Source organism: Asterias rubens, chromosome 16 (assembly GCF_902459465.1).
Source record: "Asterias rubens chromosome 16, eAstRub1.3, whole genome shotgun sequence".
In the NCBI taxonomy this organism is placed as follows: domain Eukaryota; kingdom Metazoa; phylum Echinodermata; class Asteroidea; order Forcipulatida; family Asteriidae; genus Asterias; species Asterias rubens.
In genome coordinates this window covers 5180021-5193344 of record NC_047077.1, presented here as the reverse complement: position 1 = coordinate 5193344, position 13324 = coordinate 5180021, and the positions used below count along the sequence as shown (strand labels likewise).

At 40.0% G+C, this 13324-nt stretch overlaps 1 protein-coding gene and 1 long non-coding RNA gene across 4 annotated transcripts in view; both read left to right on the top strand.

Annotated features, from left to right (window-relative positions):
* The window catches only part of LOC117301072 (sperm-associated antigen 1-like), a 35973-nt gene extending 27509 nt beyond the window's left edge, over positions 1-8464 (top strand). For all 3 annotated transcript variants that reach the window (XM_033784955.1, XM_033784953.1, XM_033784954.1), the window contains 10 exons: positions 317-809; positions 1019-1126; positions 1995-2084; positions 2436-2549; positions 2935-3306; positions 4860-5015; positions 5820-5928; positions 6535-6609; positions 7540-7632; positions 8151-8464. In XM_033784955.1, the coding sequence (XP_033640846.1) occupies positions 317-809; positions 1019-1126; positions 1995-2084; positions 2436-2549; positions 2935-3306; positions 4860-5015; positions 5820-5928; positions 6535-6609; positions 7540-7632; positions 8151-8245 (1705 nt within the window). In that variant the 3' untranslated portion in view covers positions 8246-8464. The remainder of the gene's footprint in view (positions 1-316; positions 810-1018; positions 1127-1994; positions 2085-2435; positions 2550-2934; positions 3307-4859; positions 5016-5819; positions 5929-6534; positions 6610-7539; positions 7633-8150) is intronic.
* A 9-nt stretch (positions 8465-8473) lies between these two features.
* Positions 8474-12748, top strand: LOC117301075. Its single transcript, XR_004520260.1, has 2 exons — positions 8474-9672; positions 11479-12748. It is a non-coding gene; the product is annotated as an uncharacterized LOC117301075 (long non-coding RNA).
* The last annotated feature ends 576 nt before the right edge of the window (positions 12749-13324 follow it).

Below are 13324 nucleotides of genomic sequence, written 5' to 3'. Positions count from 1 at the left end.
AATTGACTAGAGCGAGATTTGAAGCAACGACCTCCGCATTAACGTGCCGGAGGCTGGGGGTGCAGGTTCCCTCTAGTAAATTTTTCTTAGTTCAACACCAATCGAAATATGATCATTTTGATTTTAATGAGCACAATCTTAGTTGAGAAGTGGTACTTACTAACCCATAGAAGGTTTTACGTGCCCTTTATACTTTGTTGAAGTAAGCTTGTTGAATTGTAATCATGGAATATTTTCAATACTTTTTTGTTTCAGTTGTACCAAAGAAAAATAAATGACTTATTTGCAAATGACTTAATTGTAAATATTTCTCTAGAATGATCAAGACCCTGAGTGACATGGATGGTCCGAGGTGGCGAGAGAAGCTTCCGGCCACACCCAGCATTCTAGGAATGCCCCTCCCACCACCCTCCCTCACCACAATGGCACCCAGTAATGCAAGAGTACCCAGCGTCACCTCCACCACCAATGCCACCCAGAAGACAACGATGGTATCATCCACGACCCCTATCTCACCCAAGGGTCAAACAAACCCAGCGGCCAAGAGTCCCGAGGTCAAAGGTGATAACAAAGGTCAAAATGAGCCTCCAGCGAAGGCCACAGAGAAAGGGAATGTCAAAGGTCAACAAGAGAAGCAGGAGCCGAAGGTCAAGGCTAATAATGCTGAGCCACAAGGAGGAGAGGATAAGGTCAAGCTGGGGTCAGAGGTCAAAGGGGGCGTTGAACCCTCTGCTACCATTGACCCCAAGTTGAGCAAGGAGGATAACTTTAAGAAGTTGAAAGCAGATGGGAATTCCTTTGTGCAGAAGGTGAGATCCTTTTTTTTCTTTCTTTTTTTTACGCATTTAAAGGAATTGTTTTCATGGAGAAATATTGAATGTTGAAGCCCCTCGAGCACGAATGAGTGACGGATATGAGCTCTATATAACATGTAAGACACCAACTATTATTTGTATTATTATCTTTTGGATTCGGAGCATTTCAATCCAATTCCCTTTTCCTTCATGTTCACACACAGGGTAACTATGCAAAAGCTATGGAGTTTTACACGGCGTGTATTGCTGTGGATCCTGACCAGGCAGTGAGCTACACAAACAGAGCACTCTGTTTCCTTAAACTCAATAAGGTCAGTTTAACCCTCCTACTGATATTACCTGTGTTAGTTTGATGGATAGATTGACTATGCCAACCTGTGATTTGAGACCATGTTGTGGATGCATCTATACATTAAATAGTCAACCCTCCTACTGTTTGTCCATTCATTATCATCCACTATTTTGAAAGGTAGATAAACTGTGCCAGCCTGCAATATGGTATCATGTAGTGAATGCATCTTCACAATAAATAGTCAACCCTCCTACTGTTCGACTATACAACATCATTCACTGTTTTGGATGGTAGATAATGCCAGCCTGCGATATGATATCATTGTTGTGAATGCACCTACACAGTAAATAGTCAACCCTCCTACTGTGTGTCCATTCATTATCATCAACTATTTTGAATGGTAGATAAACTGAGCCAGCCTGCAACATGGTGTCATGTGGTGAATGCATCTTCACAGGAAATAGTCAACCCTCCTACTGTTTGTCCATTCATCATCATCCATTGAAGTTTTGATTGTGAATGGTAAATAAACTATGCTAGCCTGCCACATAATTTCATGTAGTAAATGCATCTACAAAGTAGACGGTCAACCCTCCTACTCTCGGACCATTTAATTTTATCCATCGATTTGAATTGTAGATAAACTATGCCAACCTGCAATATGATATCATGTCCTGGTTGCATCCACACAGTAAGCAGTCGACCCTCCTACTGTACGACTATTCAAAATTATTCACTAGTTTGAAAAGTGGATAAATTATTCCAGCATGCAATTTGATATCACATAGTGAATGCATCTACATGTGTATACAAAACCTCCTACTGTTTGCTGTTCATTATCATCCACGATTATTATGAGTTTTTGTGCACTTTTGTTTTCCAACTAGGGTAATGAGGCAGAAACTGACTGTACCCGAGCCCTGGAATTAGGAGACGGCAACATTAAGGCTCTCTACAGAAGAGCATTGGCTAGAAAGGTAGGCTCAAAATACATCTATTCTGCTCTATCTAGACTGAAATAACAAATTGATTTACATGTTGGGGTTGATAAAAGTTTTCAACATTTGTTGTTCTACAACATTTTATCAGCTCAGTTCTATAAGGTCATTTTAGCTATCCTTATGGAGACCAAGGACAAAACAAAAAAAGGAGGAAAAAAGGGTTTCCACATTGAAATTTTTAAGAATGGGTGCTTCTGCAGGGAAATTTGTGTACACAATCTTTGGAAAACTGTTGGAAAAGTGCATGTACAAAGGAATGCTTCACAAGGATACATTTTTGAAAATGTGTGAGTCGGGCACTAATCACTTTATGAATACTGCCCCCAGATGCTGCAGAAGTACATCAACAGTGTTCGGGATCTAAGCACCCTGCTGAAAATTGAACCTCAGAACGTTTCCGCCAAGAAAGAACTAGATCAGGTTAAGGAGCAATGGAGGCAGGTAAGAGACCTACAAAGACGACAAATGTCAATAACTATGATAAAATGTGTACCCCATTTTAATGCACCGCTGGCAATGGGGCATTTACGTTGTAGCGTTTGCCTTGTCCTGCCTTGTTTTATAATAGATAGTTCTGGGTCGCTCTGGCCCATCACTATGGAACAAACTCCCCCAAATATCTGGCAAGTCAGCTTTAAAACTCATTTGAAGACTTATATTTGTGCTTAAAGTTTCATCTATTTAACTTATTGTAGGCCCATCTCTCCTGTGTCAGGAGTGTCTTTTAGACAGACATGGCACATTATATGGCCACATACTATGATTATTTTTTACTATTTATCATGAAAAACACCTTTAACATTATTGTTTTACGAATATTTTCAAGGAGTTGAAGAATAACCAGCAAAAAGCAGCTGAAAAACCCAAACAAAATACCCCATCTGAGCCCGAGAAACCAGCAGGGGTCAAACCACCAGAGGTCAAAACTTCAGAGGTCAAATCGCCAGGAGCCAAAATAACCGAGATCAAGACCTCTGGGGTGAAAGCAGCAGAGGTCAAAGCATCTGGGGTCACGTCACCAGAGGTCAGAACATCTGGGGTCAAATCAGCAGAGGCCAAAGCGTCTGGGGTAAAATCCGCAGAGGTCAAATCATCTGGGGTCAAATCGTCTGGGGTCAAATCGTCTGGGGTCAAAAGTGGGAAGAAGAAAGGAAAGAGGATGCAGATCCAGGAAACGGAAGGGAGCAGTGAGGAAGAGGTGAGAAATAATACTTCTTTCATTTTATATTTATCTGTCATCAAAAGAAGAACTACAAGGCTTAAAGCCATTGGACCCTTTCGGTAAACAGTATTGTCCAAGTCCCACACTTCATGTATCACAACTTATATATAAAATAACAATCCTGTGGAAATTTAGGCTCAATCAGACATCGGAGTCGGGAGAAAATAACGGGAAAACCCACTCCTGTTTTCGCGCGTTTCGCCGTGTCATGACATGTGTTTATAACAAATCCGTAATTCTCGCTAACGAGAATTTATTTGTTTTACCGTTTCCTCAAAAAGTAAAGCATTTCATGAACTAATATTTCAAGAGAAGTCTTTCACCATTACCTTCTGTAAACCCTGTAAATTATTTGTAAATCTGTGAACTTTTTTTTTTCTTTCTGTACCGAAAGGGTCCAATGGCTTTAATGTTACACCCGAGTAACATGCCTGTGATATTTTTTCACAGGACTCGGGAAAGTACTGAGTATACAGTGCTAACACACATCGGTGTATGGGTAAAAAACCAAAATTAATATTCTTTATCCCCGATGCAAATTTAACATCTATTATATCGTTGCGGTACCCGCTGCCACAACATAGGATTCGAACTGCCTCTAGCTGCCGGGCAACCTCGGCAGTCTAGTTGGTAAGACACTGCTCTAGAATTGCAAGGGTCGTGGGTTCGAATCCCACCCGAGTAACATGCCTGTGATATTTTGTTTACAGGACTCGAGGGAAGTACTCGGTGTATCCTTAAAAACCAAAATAGATAAGGTTACACTTAAATGATTTGGGCTGTAGACCCAGATCAACTGTCACCCTTCACACCCTTCACAGTCCATAATGTAGGCACGGGTATCATCCACTATTGATGGAGCAGAATGCAATACCTTCCCAACTCTTTACGAAGTGCCGTGCACCGGGATTTGAACCTACACTCTGCGATTGACAACACCAAAACATGGGTTCGGTGAACTATAGCGCTCAGCTACAACACACCACAAGGTCATATTACATGTATGAGACCATGCCATGCCTTATCAGGGCTTGAAATTTAAGCAGGACCACCGTTCTGGGGCCAGTGATCTTAGGATATTTGTAAGGCCTGTAAACTCATGACTGGACAAGACCGGCGGTCTTTGTTTAAATTGACTTTCTGTCTGATCATTTCTTTCAACTCTGTCGAGTATTGAAGAAGCGTTCTAATTGGATAAATGTAGTATACCAGCAGGCGAACCATAGGCTAGTTCCTTTGGTCTACAGGAGCGGTTATTGGATTAGTATAAATACTTAATGCTTATATTCCCCTTGTGTAGGCATGTTCCCATTGTTTGGCACAATGTTGTGGTCCAGCAGAACTGCCTGGTGTTCCACTGGATTACAGGTGTACTCCGGTGGGAATGTAGGCCTACCCGCTTGTTTTAGAATGGGCTGATTTTGAAGATGTTCCCTCATGTCAGGATTGGTTCAGATGGTCCAAGTTTTCCTGTAACGTGGCCCGTACAACTTATCATGCTGCTCTCTTCTTCGTTTCTTTTTCTGCAGAATAATTCAAAGGAGAATAAATCAAAATCGTCCGAGCGGATTCAAGCTAAGGAGAAGAAGGGCAACAACACGGCACCTAAAGTCACTGGAAACAAAACAGCTGAAAAGACACCACCAGTGCAGAATGATACAGTCACTGCACCACAGCTTAAAAAGGTTAGTGCAGGAACCCAATGCAGGGACCCAGGGCCCAATTCCATAGAGCTGCTTAACCACAGGAAACAGCTAAGCACAACAAAGTTATGCTTACCAGAATAACGCTACCAGCCAAACTACCAAGTCACATGTACAATGTGTAACTAGTATCATGCTCATTTCTGCATAGCAGACATTTGTTAAGCAATATTTTCTGCTTAAAGGCACTGGCAACCTTTGGTAATAATGTCAAATACCAGACTTCTCACTTGGTGTATCTCAACATATGCATAAAGCAACAAACCTGAGAAAATTTGGACTCAATTGGTCGTTGAAGTTTGGAGAGAAAAGTGGAATAAAAAAAACACCATTTTGCCACAAGTTGTGTGCTTTCAGATGCCTTGAATTCGTGACCTCAGCTGAGGTCTCGTCAATTCAAATATTTGAGTGAGAGATTAATTCTTTCTCAAAAGCTATATTACTTCAGAGGGAGCTGTTTCTCACAATGTTTTATAATATCAACAGCTCTCCATTGCTCGGTACCAAGTGAGTTTTTATGCTAACAATTATTTTGAGTAGTTAGCGTCCAGTGCCTTTTAAGCAGCTCTATGAAATTTGGCCCTGGTCATAAAGCTTGTTACTGAATTGAGGAGGATATTGAATGGTCAGAAAGCAAGAGGGTCATGCATTCACCACTTGATATCATTCCAGACTGGTATAGTTCATCTATCATTCAAAATGATGTAGATGATATTGAATGATCAGACAGTAGAAGGAATAAGAAATGACTGAGAAATGTCAAAAAACTTTATACCTCCTTATTAGGTAACGGCGTATGAGTTCCTACAAGCATGGACATCACTGAAGCGAAGTAGGGACACACAAGCGTACGCAGAACTTCTTAAGCAGATCACGCCAGAAGAATTACCAGAAGGTAAAATATGTGAAGCGGTGCTCATATTTTAGACTGGACCGTCAGTAGTTTTGGTGTCGGGCCATTAAACTATCGACCAGAACAGTACGGCTGTGATCTTTATAATTGAATATTAATTAGGTCTTCACTGCGTGGTAATGACCATGTAGCATGTCGCTTTATACAAGACCATATAAAGACAAATGAGTTTATACGCGCGCACCAGTTACATAAAAATTGATACATTTTCAGGGTGTACACCCGTGTGCGAAGTTGCATGAAACTTAGATGAATAAGCATGCGATACACACAGTGCAAAGCGCAAACTAGTTTTACACAATGTATTGTAGTTTAGGCATGTTAGGGGCCATTTATCCGCTATCTTCCAAAGCCGGTCCTTATCGTCCAAATCGTCCGTTAATACATCCCCCACGTGATCTGGTTTTGACCAATCAGAGACTGGAAACTGTCCAAGGTATTTATAAATGACGAATAATTCCTCACTGTGTAACATTTTGATTCTTTGGACGACAAATACTATGTTACAAATAATGATTACAAACTAGAATACTCACACCACAAGACAGAGGCAGCTATAAGTTGACAACTCTGATTTTCTTTTTACAGTGTTGACCAACAAATTAGACGGAGACATGGTTACCAACTTTGTCAAGGCTGTGTGCGAGCATCTGATTGAATCAGGTAAGGAGGGTTGAATACGGGGTACCAGACTAGAGTCTCTATGAATATTATGGCCCTTTTTGAAACCACGGCTTTGACGGTTGTTTTGACAATTGTGTGTGCTTTGCGCATACGCGCTCAGGGCTTCAGATGAGTGGACGGGGCCTGAAGCCGAATCCAAAGCCGAAGCCGTGGTTTCGAAAAGGGCCTATGTTGATGATCAAGTAACAGAGTACAATTAACTTTTAAAAAGTAGGATTTGAAATTTTGCATGGTGGAGATTCAATTTGATAGCATTCTCTTGGATCATATCTGTAGTCGGTAGTTTCAAACATAGCACTTGAAGCAGTCACTATAATATAAGTTATCTCACAAGCCTGAGTGGAATACGGAAAAATATAGCGCTTGATATCCCGTGATAACGTATTTATCTTCCAGCAAACTTGGCGCGCAGTTAGAACACACAAGACGCAGACCGTGATATTGGCCGTGCAATGTTGGTTTATATCACACTCTTGTGGCTATGGATCGACCAATCAGAATCGAGGATTTAAGCCTACTTGAAGATAAAAGCGGAACATGTAAGAGGGTTGACTTTGTACTGTGTAGATGCATACACTACATGATATATTGCAGGCTGACATAGTACATGATAACCGCAATGGATGTTTCGTTATTAAATGGTCAGACAGTCGGAAGGTTAATGTTGAACAACTGTAGGTTTCATTACTTTTACATTGTCATTCATTCACCAATACATGGATTGCAATAGGCATCATCGGCCGCCATATTTGATGAATTGTGCACGTGTGAAGAGCTACCATTGGCTGAGAGTCACGAGCAGCAGGTACCTGCGTGAACTTTTCCACTGTTTTACATCAAAGATGGTGGTTGATGACGTGTATTGCAATCTATAGCCATACATACTTCTGTTGTATATTCCGTCTTCAGATGGGGACCTGAGCTACGGCTTGCTTGCCAATCTAGCCAAGGTGGAACGCTTCAAAACTGTTGCCTTATTTTTGTCAAACAGTGACAAGAAACGTAAGTTTATGTAAAAAAAAAATTCATGTTATTATTATTATTATTATTTATTTACCATAAAAACACATATACAGAACATCAACATAAACAAAAGCCAGGGACATATGCCTGGAATTAAAAAAAATTACCAAAAAAGTAAGAAGGCCTTCAATTCCAATATCCCTGAATCATATAACGTAGAGACATGGAAAGGAGGCCCGTCCTCTATTTAAAATATTTAATTAGGCAGGCTTTATTCTTTACCAGTATTTCTAGAAATTATTAAAGAAGTATTGTTATTTTTTAGGGCTGATCGAAACTTTGTAAACTTGTGTGTGGCCAAATGGGAAATTAGTTTATTTACTTTGCATCAAATATGACATTTCAGACAGAAATATTTCAAGGGATATTTTCTACTGTCAACATCATTAGACCTAGTACGTTTTATGTCAGTCTGTGTTTATCACGCTTTCCTTTCTTACTAATTCTGTAATGTTCCTTTAACAAAGGTTTTCATTCTTGTTTCAAAACTCGTCCAGGTTTGACAAACTCCCTGAAGAAGCTGGGAGCCAAGAAGACGACAGTCTACTCAGCAGCTGACTTGAAGAACCTCAAACAGCAATACAGCATTTAATTCTGCAATGAATACCTTAGTTCTTAGAGAAGAATTTTACTAGCCTTGGATAAAATCACTACTGAGGTCAACTTCATAGCGCTGCTTAACAGTTATCAAATTTTCATGCTTATTATTTATAGCAGAAACATTTGCTTATGCCTCATCAGGCCTGATACTTCACAGAGGCAACAAAGGCAATTGCTTTGATGCCCCCTGGTCATTGCCTTGTTGCCCTTATAATGCCCTTTCAAAAAACAATCCGCATCATTGTATTTCACAGTTAAGCAAGAAAATTACGAGGCCAGCTGGCTTGTTCACCATGAATTTGCATGGTTACGTCATTCATTTTCATACGATAAGCACAGGAAGGTTAGCTTTTTGTGTGGTTATGGTTAGCAGCACTGTGAAATTGAAACTTGCGTAGTAAGCAGGGAAAACAGCTGCTTAAAAGCAGCTCTATGAAATTAGGCCCTGGTATAGTTCCTCCAAAGCGTACAAACTGTCCCTATCTTAGATCTTATAAGCGTGTGAGATTCCGTTGTCTGTGTTTCTATTGACCTTTTACAAAACAAAGTGACTTTTGCTCTCAAGGGCCCAATTTTCTGCTATTATTAAATTAAATTATTAAGTAAAATTTTCTGCTTAAGTGGCTCTATGAAATTGGACCTGGAGCATGTCTTGGCAGGTAAATAGTTACATTATTGATTGGAGAGATTTTATGTTTTTGTAACTTAATAATATGATCATAAAGAATTGTGAAAACATAATAGCTGAACAAGATTCGAGGTGTGTTTCCCTTTTTCTTCCTGTAGGATTTATAACAAGTCGTACACTGCAATCTTCATAAAATGTGTGTTTGATGTTTTCTGCCTTTGAGCTGTGTACACCTTGTGCCTACAGAAAAGCCAGTCCGACTGTTTGTTTTTTTGTAAACATGCAGTGCCATGAGTAATTAGGTCTAATACCACATCTATTGGTTTGGCTTTTACTTGCTTACAAAACTCCCTAATAAAATAATTAAACTGTATTTTATTACCTTCTAGCGGGGCATCATGGTTGGCTTGTGCGTAAAGTGCACTCCTCTCACCAAGGTGACCCTGGTTCGATTCCCGGTCGGGGCCATAATGTGAGTTGAGTTGTTCGTTGGTTCTCTACTGTGCCAGGAGGGTTTTTCCAAGACCATCTGGTTTTCCTACCTCGCGAAAAATCAAACACTTTCAATATTGAAGGAAAAAGGCCCATCTAAAAGTCTCCCAATGGCAGACAATCCCCATTTGTTCTTGTCTCTGCTCTGGAGACATGTTTTACAGAACGAGTAATTTTTATTGGATACAATGACAAATGTACAGTGACGTAAGCTTTCCATATCTGTGTTTCAATTGGTCAGAGGTGATGTTTGGCAGCTGCACTTTCAATAAGTTTTATGTAGACCTTTCTTTAGACAGGTCACAGCCCAAGTGTTTGGTTCTCTGCTGTGCCAGGAGGGTTTTTCCCAGACCCTCTGGTTTTCCTCCCTCGCGAAAAATCAAACACTTTCAATCTCCGGCTGTGCTCCGTGATCATAATGGGTTGATGTGGCTGGCTGCCAAAGGTGCCCTTGCATTCCTGTTTCTTGAACACGCTGTTGCCTTGTCCTTCGCAATTCAGCTCCTAGCTGCGAGTAAGGATGATTAGCCTCCCAAAGTATTATTATTTCAAATCCGTATTCTAAAATATAGTTTCTGTGACAATCCGCGTTATTTTTTCAACTTTTGCAGCTTCTTGAGTAAGTGTTTTCCTCTATTGAAAGTTAGCACTGTGATTTGATGTTGTGTGAGATAATATGAGTAGGTACTCACCGTGATTCGCAGAACCACGACTGATAATTTAGCATGAGATGCTAGATTCTTGGACTTGCCTTCCAACAATAATAATAATAATAATAGTGGCTTCTTTTATAGCGCCCATATCCGTCACTCAGTGCGCCTATATCCGTCACTCAGTGACGCACAAAAGATTTGCCTAGCATGAAATTTCTGCCTCGATAAAAACGGGATTACCAACCAGATTTCCACCTGATTTTCAGAAGATAACAGCTGAATACCAGTAACAAGCAATATGCAACAAATGGAAATTTGGTAGGTAATCCTGTTTTTTAACAAGGAAGAAAATTTCATGCTAAGCAAATTTTTGTGCTTAGAAGCTCTATGAAATTGGGCCCAGATCATTTCAAAAGATATTGCCAAGAACCACCCAATACCCCAGGTTGAGGTAATTTTTATGCTTTTAAAAAAGACTATAAGCTAAGCCTATCTTTATTATAAGTAAACCTTATATGTGTTGTGTTTTAGCCTTCAAGAAATACTCTGCTAGGGTCAAATTGTCAGGCTGTTAACTCTTTTGTGTGCAAGTAAACCTTGGCAAAAAGGTTGTATTTGCGCCATGGTTGACTATTGTGTTTTTTCCCCCTCTCAGATGTCAGGGTTATAGGATACTACCCAGACATCGTATTGTGTAGTTTACTCAGAGACTTTAAACCATAATGTTCAATTGTCAATTATACTGAATAAAAAGAGATGCAAATATTAAACATGTTTGTCTTTGAGGTCTGTAAACGATGCCTCGATGCAGGCATAGTGCTTGGGAACCCAGTCGTCTCTCACTATGTGCAAGAGTTATACATGTGGTTCTTTTCCCTACATATGTTTGGGCTGTGCCACTGGCCACAATGGACCGATCCGGCCTGTCAATCAAACTGCGCGTTCACCCATTTGACCAATCACAGCAATGATTGTGGTCGGACAAACTCGGTTATGCGTGCGCGTATATGTGGCATGCGCAGCAGAATCGTGCAGAATGTCATTGGGAGTGCTCGTACACGTGTCTTGCTCACGTACACGGTGGGCGGAGCTTAGTGGAAAGCCTGAACGGTCTATAGGAGACGCTGGTGGCAGCAGACATAACGGTCCTTTTTTGCGGCTCTGAGCGCACGTGCCGATGCCTCGGTATTGCGCGCATACATGTAGGTCAGAGCACGCGCACTACTATGAAAAAGGCCCGTCTAAAAGTCTCCCAATGGCAGACAATCCCCATTTGTTCTTGTCTCTGCTCTGGAGACATGTTTTACAGAACGAGTAATTTTTATTGTTTTATTGGATACAATGACAAATGTACAGTGACGTAAGCTTTCCATATCTGTGTTTCAATTGGTCAGAGGTGATGTTTGGCAGCTGCACTTTCAATAAGTTTTATGTAGACCTTTCTTTAGACAGGTCACAGCCCAAGTTTTTGCCAACTGAGTTTGGAAAACTATGGAAAGCCATAAATGCAAAGCAAAAACAGATTGTATTAATGTCAAAAATAGTGTTAAATTTGTTATACAAAGCAATCAATCATGGGAGATCATTTATTTAATTGAAAGTTTGCAAAAAATGTGGAATTTGGTCAGAATATCTGTAACAAGATTGAATGTTTTGCGCCTGTCCATGCCAACCAGTGCGGTTTGTTTATCAACAATAGGGTCTATTGCCGCCAAGCGAGCCCCATTTTGTTTTTTTTGTAATGTAGATTCTTTTTGTCGTTGAGACATTGGTACCCATCGCTTTCCTTTCTAGTACCCGCTTGAGCATCAATAGACCAATCCGACGAAACAAAATTGGTAGCGCCCTCTATTGAAAAATTAACAAGTGCGGTGTCTTTTTGTGCATAAACTAGGCACTGAAAACACCGTAGCAAATGGTGCGCGGTGCTCAAAACTTGTGCGCCTGCGCCACATGACATGGTTGTTAAGCTTGTGTTAACCACTGATGGGCAACACCTTTTCTTCTACATGAAACTTTAGAGGAACTCCAAAATATATTCTGCGACAAATTTCAAGTAGGAACAAGAAAAAAATTATTTCTATTTGCAATAAGTTCAGAGTCGGGCTTTCTTGGTCTAAAAGCTGGTTCACTGTTGTTTGCTCTATGGTCAGACAAAAAACTTGACCCAAATTCACTTAAATGTTGCGGCTTTTACACATAACTAGACTGGTCCCCTGTCTAAGACAGGCATTTTTACAGAACCAGCAATTTCATTGGATACATTGTTCCACTAGACAAACTTGCAGTGATGTAGTAAGCTTTCCATATCAGGGTTTTATTTTACCCTTTTACATTTTACATCTTTTCTGTGCGTGTACCTTCATACTGTATCTTAAGAAAATTGTTGTCACAAGATCTGTGATCATTGCAAAATGATTGTAAAAGTCCAATTGTTAATAAAATATTAATAATTCTCTCAAGACATCAAAAGACACAGAAAAAAACAACAAACATGGTTTTATAGAGTATGTAGTTACTGTATTTTACACAGATGAAAGGTATACAGAATAAAAACATCATCATGCTGTATTCAAACTTGGCTACATTTTATTGTAATTAATTAACCAAAGAGAAACAATATTTTAAAATACACCACCCACTTGTACCGAATGTCACCTACTGCTACAATGTACCATGCTTGCCATTGTGGGAGTCGATTTGAACATGCAGCGTTGCCTTTAAAGACACTAGACACTATTGGTAATTGTCAAAGACCAGTCTTCTCACTTAGTGTATCTCAACATGCATGAAATAAAAAACCTGTGGAAATTTGAACTCAATTGGATGTCGAAGTTGCGAGAGGATAATGAAAGAAAAAACCACTTTGTCATACCATTTCTACCTCCATGGTCATACGACGTTGTGTGCTTTCAGATGCTTGATTTCGAGACCTCAAATTCTAAATCTGCGGTCTCAAAATCAAAATCGTGGAAAATTACTTCTTTCTCGAAACTACGTTACTTCAGGGGAACTTTTTCTCACAATGTTTTATACCATCAACAGCTCCCCATTGCTCGTTACAAAATAAGGTTTTATGCTAATAATTATTTTGAGTAATTACCAATAGTGTCCACTGCCTTTAAATGTGCACTACACTGTGAAACATACAGCGGACATTAGCTTCCAAAATGGGGCAACCAAGATTATTGTGATGATGAATTCAGGGCCCAATTTCTCAAAGCTGCTCAGCAGAAAACACTGCTTATCAACTCTCTTTGCAAAGCAAAAACCGAATGGGTCACCAGTTGTAACAATG